Source organism: Dermacentor silvarum, chromosome 5 (assembly GCF_013339745.2).
Source record: "Dermacentor silvarum isolate Dsil-2018 chromosome 5, BIME_Dsil_1.4, whole genome shotgun sequence".
Lineage (NCBI taxonomy): Eukaryota > Metazoa > Arthropoda > Arachnida > Ixodida > Ixodidae > Dermacentor > Dermacentor silvarum.
Genome location: NC_051158.1, coordinates 14,444,898 through 14,461,632, shown reverse-complemented (window position 1 = coordinate 14,461,632; position 16,735 = coordinate 14,444,898). Strand labels below are relative to the sequence as shown.

General features: G+C 49.6%; 1 protein-coding gene across 1 annotated transcript in view; it reads right to left on the bottom strand.

Moving 5' to 3' along the window:
* Positions 1 to 16,735, bottom strand: part of LOC125939618 (lysosomal alpha-mannosidase-like) — a 42,027-nt gene that overhangs the window by 3,167 nt on the left and 22,125 nt on the right. Inside the window, exon 16 of the mRNA XM_049667380.1 lies at positions 15,417 to 15,711. Coding sequence (XP_049523337.1) covers positions 15,454 to 15,711 — 258 coding nt within the window. The 3' untranslated portion in view covers positions 15,417 to 15,453. The remainder of the gene's footprint in view (positions 1 to 15,416; positions 15,712 to 16,735) is intronic.

Sequence of the window (16,735 nt, the reverse complement as noted above, 5' to 3'; positions counted from 1 at the left end):
AAGGCGCGTCCTTCAAGGTTTCCTTGCCGTGCAGAGAATGGATTCAAGATCGATTTTTGCGACGTTCTCCGGCTGCCGCAAGCCGACGTGACCAATCAGCGATGCAGGAATGGTGGCCGTAGCTACGTCGGCTTGCCCCCGGCTTGACTCCCGCGGCGACGGCGCCGTCCGCTTTTCACTCCATGGCTTTCTCCGTGTGCGCTCGCTACATCGTTAGGGAGATCACTGGAAACTGTACGCGATTACAGGTTTCTCTACGACAAGACGAAGCCGGAATACAGGGACGCGGAATTTAATACCAGCAGATGGGGACGCGCTGACCACGAGAGATGCGTTCAAAATCTTGCCGTCCCAACTTCGTGCGGCGAGTTAGGGGAGTTAGATGGTGTCACATGTTTTGCGCACCGGCGAAGCTTGCCGTGTACTTTGAACCCTCCCTGCGGCAGTCGGCTAGTGGGCGACAGCGCCGTGTGTTGAATATAGGGGCTCTTGCGTTGCCCAGGGGGCGCTGCAAAAATGGTGTTAAAAAGCGCCCTCAATCCGAAACTGGGTAGTACCAAGCTCGGTCGTCTGCTTCGGCAAGCACGTTTACAATATGGACCCGCCACTTTCGGTTGTGTTGTACCACGGCTTGCAGCGAATATCGGGCGCCGAAGATTTTTCCATGGGTGGCATGCTGCGTAAAGGCAAGAAATTATGCAACCCGCATACGTGTACGCCGTTCAAGAAATAAGCGGCGAAGTTTTCGCGCGGTGTCAATCGCAAGTGAAGCGAGTCACGCTCCTGCGAAGTTGAACTTCAGGTAAGGTTTGCACGCTGCTAGATTCAGGCGCACAAACGCGAGGAAATGCTTTCTATAAATGAATTCACAGCAGCGATAAGCAGACATGTGTACGGAACTGCTCGAGCGCACGACGGTACGCGCCGCGACGGCAGCGGTCTTTCAGCATGCCGCGGTGTACGAACTGCTCGAGCGCACGATCGTACGCGCCGCGACGGCAGTGGTCTTTCGACATGCCGCGAAACGGCAGGTCTCCTGCAATCTTTGTTGACTGCTTGCCGCTAGACAAGTAGTTATGGCTGCGCTGTAGTAGTGGCCATCTGTCTAGCAATTGATAAATAACTGATGCAATGCGTATAAGCTCGCACTAACGTACGTACAGCGGTGAGCACTGTTAGGGTGAACACGCGAGCGCGTGGCCGACGGCACTGTCAGCGCCCCGTTACGGTCATCACTGGAAACATTGCGCATGCGCATCACGCCTTCCGCGAAATAATTGTTCCACCGCGCGCATGACGTCATGAATGCACTTGTTCGTCGTCTGCTAGCCGCATTTTTGTTTTCTAAGCCCATGCATCCTGCATTTTAAGATTTCTTTAAACATCTGTGCTTGAACAGAACAAGACAAAAAAACTTGTATATCTATGGGGGCGTGTCTATTCGTTCCCTTCAAAGTTGTTGTGCATGCAACGCCGTATATAAAACAACCAAACATCTTTCGCAGCCGTTCATTCTGTCGCCAGATCGTATTATGGCTAGGGTTCCCGATGATGAACGGCGCTCAATTGTCGATCTTTCCCTGAAAGGTTATTCCCAGCGGTATATTGGCGCTTTAGTTAATAGGCCCCTGAAGACTGTGAACAGGATAATTCAAGCCTACAAGTATGAAGGTCGCATTCAGGATGCACCCCGCGCGCCCCGCCCTAAAGCTACCACAGACGATGAAGACGCCCTCATAGTTGCAGCTGCTGTTCGTAACCCTTTCTTGCCAGCCCCAGCAATACGCGAGGACTTGGATTTGGACGTTTCGGACACCACTGTTCGACGTCGCCTGCGTACTGCGGGCCTTCACAGTCGCGTCGCAGCGCAGAAGCCACTACTAACGGCGGCAAACAAGGACGCACGACGGCAGTTCGCTGAGCTGCACGAAGCATGGACATCAGAAGAGTGGGGTCGCGTCATCTTTTCGGATGAGTCAACGTTTTCGACGCGACAAGACCAAAGATTGCGTGTTTGGAGACTACCAGGCACACGGTGAGGCAAACTTCCTGCTTTGAAAAGCAATTGTTTTAGTTAACGTCACAATGCCACGCAGGAACGACCCGGACAACGTGCAAGGTGTTTCTGCCAGTGGGAGATCGAGTGTGAACGTGTGGGGTGCTGTTTCAAGATATGGTTTAGGGCCCCTGCAACGTATACGTGGACACTTATCGTCGGAACAATACTGCAACATTTTGAACAATGTGCTGTTGCCATATGCGAGCAGTTTATTCCCAGACGGCGATTACCTGTTCCAACAGGACCGGTCACCGATACACACGGCGCGGGCTGTCAAGGAGTTCCAGGCGGAGCAGCACATGCAGCTACTGGAATGGCCTCCGAAAGGAGCGGACCTGAATGTGATAGAAAACGTGTGGGGCCGTCTGAAAGCTTCTTTGGCAAGGAAGCCCCTTTATTCCGCGACTTCGGACCAGTTGTGGGCGCAAGTCAGCAACGAGTGGGAAAGGCTGAAAGCCGATCGGGAATATGTTCGATCACTTTACGACTCGTTACCGTCCAGAATAGCTGCAGTCGTTGCTGTAAGTGGTCACATGACTCGCTATTAGATTTGCTCATGTTTTTATATTTGTTCTCATGGTCTTGTTTAACTTGAATTGCAAAAGTGCAATTTTCTTGAATAAAAAGTTTAATAATTATCCCTCTTACACTCACTTTTTTCCTTCACGCGCCAATCTTCAATCCAGATGGACCTTGAAATGCAGAAGGTATCAGCTCAGCGAACAAAAAATGCGGCTAGCAGACGACGAACAAGCGTATCGATGACGTGATGCGCGCGGTGGAAAGAGTGTTTCGCAAAGCACATGCTGCGCATGTGCAATGTTTCCAACGATGGCTGTTACGCGGCGCTGATAGTGCCGTCGGCCACGCGCTCGCGTGTTCACCGGCTCACCGCTGTACGTGCGAATCGCGCTGCAGCGCGCGCTCGTGCACCGCTCGCTTGATGTAGCTTTTAATGACAGCGCTCGAACATCGATGTGCTGTAATCAATACTACCTTGCTGTGCTGCCTCAACGTGCTGGCTTGAGGTCAAGGATGAGCACATTCAACTCTCTAACCTGTGCTGCTCGTAGTGGGGTAGTGAATTGTCACCGAATCAGCCCCACCATTTGTGGTCATTTGCACACACTTGGTCACTTAACCACTTCGCACCGGTCGAATTGTTAATTGTCGCTGTGGCCGAGTCTCGGATCGTGAATGACCAGCCATGCCTGCTGCTATGTCGGTCTCCCATTTCGCTTACCCAGCGCGACGAACTGCAGTTATCCAACGCGCCCGACGCTCCGCAGCGTGAGGCCTTGAAGGAAAACGGTAGAATCTGATGTTGGGATTCAGGCCGTCTTGTTCATGGCAGCCCACGACGCAGCAATAACGACGGTGACGCTTTTTCGAGGCTGAGCTAGGTCTCTCCGGATCGGCGTCGCCGATGTCTTCTGCTTACAGCATTACGTCCCACGGCACACGGAGAGTCCGTTTTTGTAAAACTATAGGCTGCGGCCAGCTCGCAGCCTGGTCGCCATGGTCTGTGAGAAGTGACGAGCCTTTTCGCACTCGAAACAGGGCAGAAAAAAGTGCGAATCGACGCAAAACGCGGGCTAGAAACGTGCTTCGCCACAGCCAGGGCTCAATACTATCCAAGCTGGTACTACCCAGATGACGTTTTTCGCCGCCACCAGGCGCCGCTACTATACCTCAAACTCCAGTGCAAGACACCCATACCCGGTCCCTTTCATCGCGACCGCCAGCAGCAGAGCAACCGGACGACGCACTAGACATTTTATCAAGCGTGACAAGACACAGCGCGAGAGTGAGGGAGAAGCTTAACGTCAAACTTGTACGTCGTCACACTGCGATTATTTCGGTCGCAAAACACTTTCCAACGAAGGTACGTCACCGCATGCCGCATTTGTCACCCCTCCACATGTTTCTTGCAGTGATCTCAGATGTTCTTGCGTTGAGTGAAGTGTTTACTCTAAAACACGCGGCGATGGCTGACGCACTTAGCCGTTGCACAGTTAACAGGTGATCTCAACTACAGTATATCTCAACTCTTGTGTGATCTTTCCGATCTCCCTCCAAGCACGCCGGCCATGTTCACGTGACGCGCCAGGTACTTCACAGCGTCATAAGAAACGCACAGAGGGGAAAAAAAAAATTCTGGGGACAACCTAGGGAGGAAATATCTGGCGTGACGTCAGAGCATCTATTGTTCACCGGGTCCAGCCGAGCTGCGGCGAAACGCATGTTAACGTCACCCACGGCACTCTCGACCCAAGCGCGCGGAGCGAGACAGCAGCGCCCCGTTGTGGCCAGGCAGCCAATCCTTCCGCCGGAGCCGTGGTCCGTTTACTTTTCTGGCCGATAGTACAGTGCCTAGAATATACTAAGTATAGTCAAGGCACTGTACCGATAGTACAATGCTTCGTTTTCTCTCGGTATCATAGCAGTGATTCTTTGCGGTAATTAATTAGAATCAGTGCTATTGACCCACATTAAATATTTTTAGAGCCGCAGCCACTACGATTTTTCATTGGGTGCTAATCAAAATGCGGACTCATTAAAAACTGCAAAACGCGCTTCTGGCTGACCGGGCGGTCCCGCCGTCATGGGGGCTGGCGGCTATGGCTCTGCGCTGCTATGCATGAGGTCGCCAGTTCGACTCCCTGGCACATTTCGATGGAGGCGAAATGCAAAAAGACACTTACTTATATTTATCTGCGCAGTAAAGGACATGGTTAAATTAATCCGTAGTCCCGCACAAAGGTGTCCCGCATAATCATATCGTGGTTTTGGCACGAAGAAAAACAGACTTTAATTTTTAGTTAATTTTGACTGAACTGGCACATCTATATTTTTTCAATTATAATTTCTTTCTCCCAAAACTACGATTGATTTCATTGTTCGTGGCACTCAGGCACCAAAACAGAATTTGTTAGAATTAAAAACGCTCACCGGACTTGGGTCACTGTGTGCCGTTGTCAGATGGGAAGAGGACTTCGCACCCGTAGGTACCGCGCCCCAGAGCTTACATGTACTCATCAACCCAGCATCATTCGGTACATTGACCCCGGCATCCCGACCCCCCCCCCCCCCCCCCTTCCTATCTGGGCTGACTGGGTGGGGGGCTTTGGTTTGGGCCAACGGTCCTTCCCGGACAAGGGGACCACTGTGGAGCGGCACTAACCGTGCTATTTCGCGCTTCACACAAACAGCCATGTCGGTCGTCAGGGACACGAGCCCATCAGACCCTCGGATTACCTCGACGCAAAAGGTGTCAAGGCAAACAACCATGGAGACCACAGAAGCCGTCTGCGGCGCAGCGCACTCTGTTGCGCTACCACCGGTTCCAACTCTGTGTTCCGCTGAGGCGAACGGAAAGACGTTGATCGACTGGCACATGCTGTCCAGTCGAGTGACCTTAGAAGCATGCATCATAACTTAATGGAAAGCTTTCCACCTGACTCATCGAAAATCACAGCAGGGCGAGCCCACACTTCGAGAAACTTCTCGCCTAGGTGATGCCGCTCCCGGGTGAGATGAACCAGACTTCCATCCGCGCTTTTCCAAGCACTTCGTGAAGACCCGGCGCCCGAACCTCCCCCCCCCCCCCCCCCCCCCGAAAACCGCATCACAGCGTGCTAACCAAACTTGGTATGAGCACTCGACGAGAAGAAGCACGAACTGGTTGATCGCCTGCTTAGGCAAAGGGTGCGGGAAACGAACGGTCTGAAATGAAACGCCCAGGAGACTAAACAGACTAGCTATCCGTTGGGGGAGAGCAGCAGAAAGTAAACACTGCGAAAAGATGTGAACTGTATCCTCTCGAAAACCACAAAAAGGGCACACTCATCCACGAGCCGGGATGGCTGTGAAGGGTTTGTAGCTAATCGGCAAACAGCCCCGCGCCAGGCGGTACATGAACGTAGCTCGCCTGGCGTCGAGGAAGCTTGCCGTAATGAGCTTCCATCTTGGCCTGTGGAAAGACAGGTCGTACCTTTGGCAATGCGGGGGGAGACCGGGGGTAAGAATATCGACTAGTTGTTGGAGTGGAGTTGAAACTACATCGATGTCGGAATGGACCTTGCGAAGGCGTGCGTATGTGCCATTTAGTATGAGCGAAATTCACGGCGGTACCAACAGATGGCGCGCAGCGTGTCCACAAGGAAACGTAGAGGTGAGCACGGCATGCCTCGCACATGACGCGCTTCGGGTACAGTGTAGTGCGCTGTACATCGGGTATTCGCGTATACTTGGACAGTCATCGTGCCCCTGCATTTCTGCGCATGTCCTAGCAGTAGTGTGAGCAAGAGGCAAGACTGTTTTTATTTTATTAGGCATGCTTCACATCAGTAACTATACTGGAACAGTATATTGACACTGTCTCGGGCGTTTCCTGCGCGATAATAGCTGCCTTGCCCGGTTCCGTGACTTCTTCATCGCACGCACTTTACAGCTGCAGTATAGTGAAAGTCCCTCGCAGTTTCGTAGCCACCAGGGAAACCACGTGGATCCTGGAACGCCAATTAACTCTTGACCTGTACAGCGAACGCGACGCTTCCGTCGACTGTCATGGCAGTGATGGTGCAGTGCAGTGCGATAAGTGCTCGTCTGGCGTCATCGCGCCAGCAACATCGACATCCTCCAGCGATATTAAATAGCGGAACGATCGGTGCGCAGATGATTTGAAGCCCAGCCGTCTCCGAAAGCGCATCCAGTGATGGTGGTCCCCGTACGCACGCAAACCGTGTTCGGTTTCGGCAGCGGTCTCGACTGGCGGCCTACATTCTTCCTGGAACCGTTTGCCGAGACCTCGGTGTGCAGCGTGTGCCGAATGGTGTCACCGCTGTCGGCCCTATTGCCCTGTCACCACACGATGTGTCGCTCCTGCTGCGGTCACGACAACAAGGGCGGCGACACCCGCTGCCCCCTGGACAAGAAAGTCTTCGGAGAAGAGGAGTTGGCATGGTCGGGTACCATAAGCAAGGCCAATCTGCTCGGTCGCCGCGTGCGTTGCTGGAATGCGAAGAACGGCTGTGACCTCAAGGACGCCGCTTCCGCCATGCTCCAGCACTTCGCCGAGTCTTGCAGGTTCCACTCCGTGAATTGCCAAAGCTGCGGCGTGAAGGTTCTTCACCGGGACGTCGCGGGCCACTTGGAGACGTGTAAGTTGCCCTGTCTTCCCAGCGACGTGCTAGGCGACAACTTCGTCAACTCCTTCTCGGAATTAAGGGAAGCGCTGGACATTATCTTGGCGAAGAACGCTTCCCTCCGTGCGAAGCTCCAATCGTCTGAGGGGCATCTCAGTGCCGAGGAAAACGGTACGACCACGGCCTCCGACATTGGCGGGCGCGCGAATCTTAGAGGCCATGGTAAAACGCCCGCGATTGTCCCCGGCGCTGTGACGGACGCCCCGGAAGCCGCCAGCGACACCTTCCTTGCCGCACTCGACCAACACCGGCGCAAAGTCGTGTCTGAGATCAAGGGTGCCCTAGCCGAAAGTGAACGCGCCATCATCGGTGTTTTCGCCCGAAAATGCGATCGAAACTTGCTGGCTGTGAACGCGGTCGAAGAAGCCTCGAACGAAGAAAAGGGCAAGACCGTCGTCACGAACCCAGCGTGGGCCTCTAGCGTTTCCACGGCTGTGTGCGGGCTTCGAGAATCGGCTGAAAACCAAGCAGTGTCTCGGATGTACGCAGGAGTAGGTCCCCGACAACCAGACGCACAGAGAGCGCCGAGCGCCTCCAGCTCTGATCAGTGGATCGTTAGAGAATGGGCGTCATTCGTCGCGAAAGACGTGCTAACGCCGCTTACGGTTTTCGTCGGCGCATTTAAGTGCGTTTATGGACACCGCATCGTTGTGGAGTTGACGTTTTCACCTGAAACTGGTACGGTTCACGGTGACGTCTATGCCCTCGCAGGAGGGTCCTACGACGAGCCCCTCTACGATTCATGCGCGTCGCTACTGTTCGTGCATCCGAGAGATCCCAAGTATGACTTTGAAACGGCGCTGACAATTATATACAAGAGTTCGAATGCAGATGCGGCGGGCCAAGCGAGGAAACACTACGAGAACGAGCCAGTAAGGGTTATGTGGAGGACTGTGCCGAACATGTTTGCTCAGGACCTGGAACGACGCGGATTAGTCGAGAACGACGCACTTCGCCTGCGACTCAACTTGTGCCGCGAGTTTTTTTCCGGGGCTTGCCGTTTCCGGGCTGAACATCCGGTGAACAGTAGCTGGCGCCTCTGAGCGGCTCACGTACCTTCAAGGTCGTCCCCGCTGCCCGTTTTGTGAAGGGGACGTCCGCTACCGAAGCTATGGGCGGCCTCGAAAACATTGTACCAGATTGTACTGAGAGGCATGATGCGATTTCTCTCGCTCGCCACTGTTGGCTTTGTTTCTCCCTTATGTTAGCTTCTTCTTTCGATAACGTTGTGGTTCTTCATGTTGGCTGTGTGTTCTTGTTCGTCCTTTGCATATGCATGTAGTGTTTTAGTGTTTTAATTTCGCTTTTAAGTCCACAGAATAAAGTTTATGTTGCGGTGTAGCTTCATCTCACCCATATCCGTACGTGTGGGGTGTCCCAGCTAACGGAACTGTTCAACGAAAAAAAAATTGATTAAACGAACATGGTACAAGATACAATTTTAAAACTCGCGGTGTTCGATTGTCAGAACGCTGACGACCGAGCACTGTAGGTATTATAATTGTAGGCATTATTATAATGTAGGCACCATGTTTTTTTTTTAAATCTTTCTTTTTCGTTGAACAGTTTGCCTAACGTTAGCTGGGACACACGGTATATCCTATAGCCTTGCACGGCCGCTCGGTGGAAAGACGCACCCCGGCTTATTGCTTTCATTAAGCGGCAGTGGCGATCGCCCATGGAGGAAGGAAAAAAACTCGCACTTTCGCCTGAAAGGGCGAAAATCGCTTGCGCTAGCAAATTAGTGAACAGCTATACAAAGTAAGGATAGTAGCTTTATCGACCGTATAAACTTGTAAATATAGGCGTCCTAACTAAATTAACAAGCATGATGTCACGCGCGCGCACAAGCCGCGAAAAAAAAAATGTCACAGTTTCGCCCTAAGGGCGAAGCAATGAATGCGATAGCAACACAGCAATGTCATACAAAGTAAGGTGAGCGGCTTTGGTAGCAATATGAATTGTAGTAAACATGAGCTGATTAAGTAAGCAGGTGTGCTGCGGCGTAAGTAGACCGACATGAAGAGAGACTCGATGACCACGAGAAGGCGCGTGTGAAACGGTGGTGTTGATGAGAAGCGCTTCCCGTGGGCAGCGCGCGTGCGAAGGGACACACCTGTAGCGCTGCACTGCCGACCCGGGCAGCATTGCATGTGTAGCGTGCGTTGGAAAATGTGGCCCGACTATTACTAATTGCGGTGTGAGCGCGCACAAACAAACATGAGTAGATCACACTGAATGACTGCAGACAACGACTGTCAAAACGCTGGCAGCAAGCGCAAACGCCGCAGCGGCGAAGGTACGTGCGGTCTATCGCTTCAACTGAAACTGAGCGGCGAATGCACGGCGCATAAAGGTCGGAGCCGTGGGGAGATAAGAGACGGTGCGGGCGGAGCGACGAGCGCGGTTGTTGCCCCCCCCCCTGCTCCCTCCGGCGCTGGCTTCCCGCTTCCTTGCTTGCGCGTGGGAGATTGAGTGCGTTCGCTCTCCGTGACAGCGCGCGTCCCCGCACGCTTCCGCTCGGGCATACGGCGCGCGGCGAAGATTTTATCTATAGGGAACCTCACGGCGACGACGACGGCATAAATCCGGTTGAAGTGTCCATATAATTGCTATCGCAATAATACAGCGGGCTGTGCACCTGCCGCGGATAGCTCTCCAGATACAGCCGCCCGGGAGCGAGCGCGCGATGATGGAATGCGCCCCCCCCCCCCCTCTCCTTCCTACATTGCCCCCGCAGTATTTCGCGCGAGTGGAAGACGGCGCGCATCTTTCCCGCCTTTGCGTGCGCGAGATTGAGCTGCGATCGCCGGCAGCGAAACAGATGTTCGTCGTGTACTCTGCCGTGCCGATTTCTAGAAGAATGAGCCGGCCGTGACTGTCACGCCGGTTGCTTCCGGCACTTGTAGTACCAATGCAAGACCTATCAGCTGCACTATGGGAAAAAGTTTGCATCCTTCAGGGATTACCTGGTCGCTAAACAATGATCATATATACCTTGCGTGCCTTTCATTATTTCGAGAGACACTAGAGAGAAACACTGAATAAATTTAGATTGATATAAACTATTCTTCAAGAATTCCGCCTTCGTTGGTTTCGCGGTAACAGGTTGATTATTAGAAGAGAAAATTGCCGTCAGACTTTTATTTTTTGAATTTCGCGCCGAAATCTCATGGCCGAAACGTCAGTGTGACGTCATGGATTGCACAGCGTTTTTTTTTTTTTTTGTTTTCTCGCATTTCGGCCGTTACGGTCCAGTAAAAGTTCCTGAAACTTAATAAGTGCAGTCTAATACTACGTACTCTATTCTCACCGATACAATGTGAACTGAGCCCGAGCAGACGGCTTCAAAATCCATGACGTCACGGAGAGATAGTGCGGCAATTTCAAGGCGTTGGGGTGGCGCTGCCACCCATCTTTCGTTCTTGCCTTTTTTTTTTTTTTTTTTTTTGTTCTGGCGTATCAAGCGTCTTCTCATGGTAAGGGTGGCGTTTTTAAATTTTTTTTTTTATTGCAGAAGGGTGATTTGCTAATACTTTACCTCTGCGCACTCTGCGGGTATTTCGAGGCCGGGAAGTGGATGCCATAACTGGTGTCACATATGGTATCCCTGACTGGAAAATCGCCAGCGCGGAATGTTAAATAAAGAAAACGCAGGCAACATAATAATAATAATAATAATAATAATAATAATAATAATAATAATAATAATAATAATAATAATAATAATAATAATAATAATAATAATAATAATCAGCCTATATTTTATGTCCACTGCAGGACGAAGGCAATGCAATGCAAGACCTTGCGTGCATTGCATTGCCATCTCCCTGCCATCTCCAATTACCCCTGTCTTGCGCTAGCGTATTCCAACTTGTGCCTACAAATTTCCTAACTTGGTCAACCCATCTGGTTTTTTGCCGACCTCGACTGCGCTTGCCTTCCCTTGGTATCCATTCTGTAACCATAATGGTCCACCGGTTATCCATCCTACGCATTACATGGCCTGCCCAGCTCCATTTCTTGCGCTTAATGTCAACCAGAATATCGGCTATCCCTGTTTGTTCTCTGATCCACACCGCTCTCTTCCTGTCTCTTAACGTTAGTCCTAAGATTTTGCGTTCCATCGCTCTTTGTGCGGTCCTTAACTTGTTCTCGAGCTTCTTTGTTAACCTCCAAGTTTCTGCCCCATATGTTAGCACCGGTAGAATGCAATGATTGTACACTTTTCTTTTCAACGACAGTGGTAAGCTCCCAGTCAGGATTTGGCATTGCCTGCCGTATGCACTCCAACCCAATTTTATTCTTCTGTAAATTTCTTTCTCGTGATCAGGGTCCCCTGTGAGTAATTGACCTAGATAAACGTACTCCTTTACAGACTCTAGAGGCTGATTGGTGATCCTGAATTCTTGTTCCCTTGCAATGCTATTGAACATTATCTTTGTCTTCTGCATATTCATCTTCAACCCAGTTCTTACACTTTCTCGATTAAGGTTCTCAATCATTTGCTCTAATTCGTCTCCATTGTTGCTGAATAGGACAATGTCATCTGCAAACCGAAGGGTGCTGATATTCGAAGTTGATCCTCACTCCTAAGCCTTCCCAATCGAAGAGCTTGAATACTTCTAAGCATGCAGTGAATAGCATTGGAGAGATTGTGTCTCCTTGCCTGACTCCTTTCTTGATAGGTAACTTTCTACTTTTCTTGTGGAGAATCAAGGTAACTGTGGAATCCTTGTATATGTTTGCTAAGATATTCACGTATGCCCCCTGTACTCCTTGATTGCGCAATGCCTCTGACTGCTGGTATCGCTACTGAATCAAATGCCTTTTCATAATCTATGAAAGCCATATAGAGAGGTTGATTGTACTCCGCAGATTTCTCTATTACCTGATTGATGACATGGATATGATCCATCGTAGAATGTCCCTTCCTGAAGCCAGCCTGTTCTCTTGGTTGGCTGAAGTCAAGTGTTGCCCTGATTCTATTGGAAATTATCTTGGTGAATATTTTATACAATACTGAAAGCAAGCTAATGGGTCTATAATTCTTCAATTCTTTAACGTCTCCCTTCTTATGGATTAGTATAATGTTGGCATTCTTCCAGCTCTCTGGTACACTTGAAGTTGTGAGGCATTGTGTATAAAGGGCCGCAAGCTTTTCAAGCATGATATATCCTCCATCTTTGATTAAATCTACTGTTATTCCATCTTCTCCAGCAGCTTTTCCCCTGGTCATGTATTTCAAGGCCCTTCTAACTTCATCGCTAGTTATAGAAGGAGACTGTATCCTGTTCTTCACTACTTCGAATTAAAGTAGCTTGGCTGCTCTGGGAACTGTACAGTTCAGTATAAAATTCTTCCGCTGCTTTTACTATGTCATCGAAATTGCTGATGATATTTCCATGCTTATCTTTCAGTGCATACATCTTGCCTTGTCCTATGCCAAGCTTTCTTCTTACTAATTTAATGCTGCGTCCATATTTTACGGCTTCCTCAATCTTTCCCACGTTATAATTTCGAATATACCTTACTTTCTTCTTGTTGATCAGTTTTGACAGTTCAGCGAATTCTATCTGGTCTCTTGAGTTGGACATTTTCATGTTTTGTCGTTTCTTTATTAGGTCCTTTGTTTCTTGCGAGAGCTTACCTACTGGTTGCCTTGGTGCCTTACCTCCCACTTCAATTGCTGCTTCTTTGATCAACCTAGTTACGGTTTCATTTATTACCTTTATGTTGTCGTTATCTTCCTTTTCTAGAGCTGCATATTTGTTTGCGAGCACCAGCCTGAATTGGTCTGCTTTTACCCTTACTGCCTCTAGGTTGGCCTGTTTCCTCTTGACTAATTTCACTCTTTCTCTCTTCAAATTGAGAGAAATCCTCGACCTCACTAACCTATGGTCACTGCACTTTACCTTACCTAACACTTCTACATCCTGCACTATGCTTGGATCGGCAGAGAGTATGAAATCTATTTCATTCCTTGTTTCTCCATTAGGGGCTTTTCCAGGTCCACTTCCTGTTGCTGCGCTTCCTGAAGAAGGTATTCATTATTCGGAGCCTATTCCTTTCCGCGAATTCTACTAACATCTCTCCTCTTGCATTCCTAGAATCGATGCCGTAGTTGCCAATTGCTTGCTTACCATCCTGCTTTTTTCCCACTTTTGCATTGAAGTCGCCCATGACCACAGTGTACTGAGTTTGTACCTTTCTCATTGCTAATTCAACATCTTCATAAAACTGTTCTATTTCTTTATCATCGTGGCTAGAGGTTTGGGCGTAGGCTTGTACTACCTTCATTTTGTACCTTCTATTCAGCTTTATTACGACGACTGCTACCCTCTCATTAATGCTGTAGAATTCATCAATGTTGCCCGCTATGTTGTTATGAACTAGAAATCCTACCCCGGATTCTCTCTTATCGGGAAGACCTCTGTAGCAGAGGACGTGGCCGTTGGTCAGCACTGTGTAAGCCTCACCAGTTCTCCTAACCTCACTAAGGCCAATAATATCCCAGGCAATGCCTGATAATTCTTCAAATAGTCCTGCTAAGCTAGCCTCACTCGAGAAGGTGCGCGTGTTGAACGTTGCCAGGTTCAGTTTCCAACAGGCAACATACGTGACAGTTATTGCTTGAGGACAAGATAACCTCTAATGGGTCTAAGCTTTTTTTTAGCATTTGCCGTTCCCACTATTCCGAGGGAGGCATTGCAATTTATAATTTCTTTAATTCAATTAGTGACTACAAGTAATTTCCCCTTTGTTGTCCTTGGTGTCTATGTTTGTTGGCTTCCTATGATATATATATAACTGTACTATGACGAAGGCTGGTCCACCAGCCGAAAACGTTATAGGTAAATATGTCTTGTTTCTGAAAAGTTCGTCATCTCTTTCCTGCATCTGTTACGGCGGGTCCAGCGTGGTGAACTTTCCAGAAGTCCCCTATATATATATATATATATATATATATATATATATATATATATATATATATAGTTTGCTGCGTTTAGCATTCAGGTATTCAGGTGTTTTGCAACTATGAGACGTATACCTAGCAATATATGTACTGCGTTAAAGTTTACACCCCTTGGGGCTTATCTCGTCCTCAAACGATAATCTTCATCACATCTCACGTGCCTTTTGTTTCTCTAACACTTCTAGGTTAGGAACGGCATGCGCACTATCAGTGTGACATATAACATTCTTGATATAATGAATCTTAGAGAGCGCAGAGTTTTCCACGAAAAAATCGCAAACCTGAGAGATGGCGATTATTGTTTCTGGACAAGATACGCCTCAAGGGGTGTCAGTATTTTAGAGCACGTGTGGCGGATCAACTTGAAGCATTTAATTCATGTTCGCACAATTTTGTACTCCCGATAATACAAACGAGAATCTCTGGTTCCCAGAAGATTGAACCATATAGTCTGCGTTTCGATGCGTGTTTTTCAGCTGCGATTACGGAACGTCGGCTGCTTTGGTGGGAAAACCCTCTCGAATGGAATTGAATTCTAGGGTTTTACGTGCCAAAACCGCGATTTGATTATGAGGCACGCGGTATAGTGGGGGACTCCTGATTAATTTTGACTACCAGGGGATCTTTAACGTGTCCCCGGTGCACGGGACATGGGCGCTTTCGCATTTCGCCCCCATCGAGGTGCTGCCGCCGCGGCCGGGATATTCGATCCCGCGACGTCGTGCATAATTAGCAACGGAACACCATAGCCGCAAAGCCACCGGGGCAAGTACCTTTTCCAAATGCATGCTCAGAATCGCGCACGCGTACAACAGAGGTCATGTGAGGCGTCGCTACGCAACTAATGGACTCGAGCGCGACTTAATTGTTAGCGTGCATTTTTTTGTTTACTTGGTAATACGTACGCATAGAATAGAGCTCAAAACCCTAAAATATTGTACGAACTGCAATTTTAAGCAATAAGTGTGCACATCTTTATTGAGACGACATGCCTCTTCACGCTATCCCTTAAACCGAAGGCTCTGGGCAGGGTAATACTAATAACTGTGTCCACAATTGGGGACATATAGTTGCGGAGTATAGAGGGACGCGGGGGGGGGGGGGGAGGGGGCGTTGTTAGAATTGTTGTATATGGAACACACCACACTGCACGCGTTATTGATGTTCTTTTTACTTTCTCTTTTGAAGACGCAGATCGCGGCGCCCTTCCTCTACTTGGGCAGCACCAGGTCGGCGACGAAGGTGCGTATCTCGCCGACGGCCATGTGGGCTCTCACGATGGCGCCCCTGTTGCCGCTGCCGACCTGCTCGTCGAAGGCGTCTCCGCTGCGCCGCGGTGAGTAACCGCGACGCCGGCCACTGGCCACGGTGACGTTCCACTCAAACTGCTCGGGCTGCTCTTCCACCCACTGGCTCGCCGTCAGGGTCACCTCGCGTACGTTGCTCGTCTGGTACGTGGACATCAGAGCCTGCGCGTCATTTGCACCAGTTGTAAATTAAATTCAGATTTTAAATTACGGGGTTTTACGTGCCAGAACCACGATCTGATTATGAGGCACGCCGTATAGTGGGGGACTCCGGAATAATTTGGACCGCCTGGGGTTCTTTGCCGTGCACCTAAATCTAAGTACACGGCTGTTTTTCGGCATTTCGCCCCCATCGACATGCGGCCGCCGTGGCCGGGATTCGATCCCGCGACCTCGTGCTCAGCAGCTCAACACCATACCCACTGAGCAAACACGGCGGGTGCAGCAGTTCTATCCACTTCAGTTACGAATTATGATCGACTGTTCATAAATGTATGAAATTTACATAATTTTATGCCAATGTGCTGCAGACTCCATAAAGAGCAAGTCAAAGTTGTAGCATGACTCTTTCTGCATTTTATGACGAGTCACCGTAATTACGGCCTGATTGAGTATCTAATTATTGTGCACTCAGTAATGATACGTTTCTTCATAAAAAAGAATTAAATCACTAGCGCGAATGACTTGCACAAGTTAATTATTGGTTGCAAGCATTACTAGAAAGAAAAAAAATTATTTCGCGATTGCTGCCGAAACTCCCCACGTCACACCTCCCATCTAACACCGTAGTGCCTTCTCCAAAGCGACCTTCGGTACCGAGAGATTTCCCTCAGAAGTAAAATGAAGGTACTTGAGGTAAGCAGAACGTTCGATTTACTCTATAAGCTTAATTTTCGTGGTCTATTACTTGCCACAACTGCACGGAAATGACAAAAATAAGTCGCGTCCACAAATGTGTACACCGTGACTTGACTTTTTGCTGTTGGCGGAATAGAGGTTTAGCTTGTCCGGTAATCGGGGAAACGCAGGCGGACTGGGCGTTGGGGCGGGGGCGCAAAGTATGCGGCCTGTATGGTGCTACCACCTGGTGGTGCAGATATCAACCAAACACAAAACGGCTAATATTGCAGTAACCAAGTGTATTCTACTTCGCTGCTGGTGTAAATTTTCGGCAGCTAATAGTGCC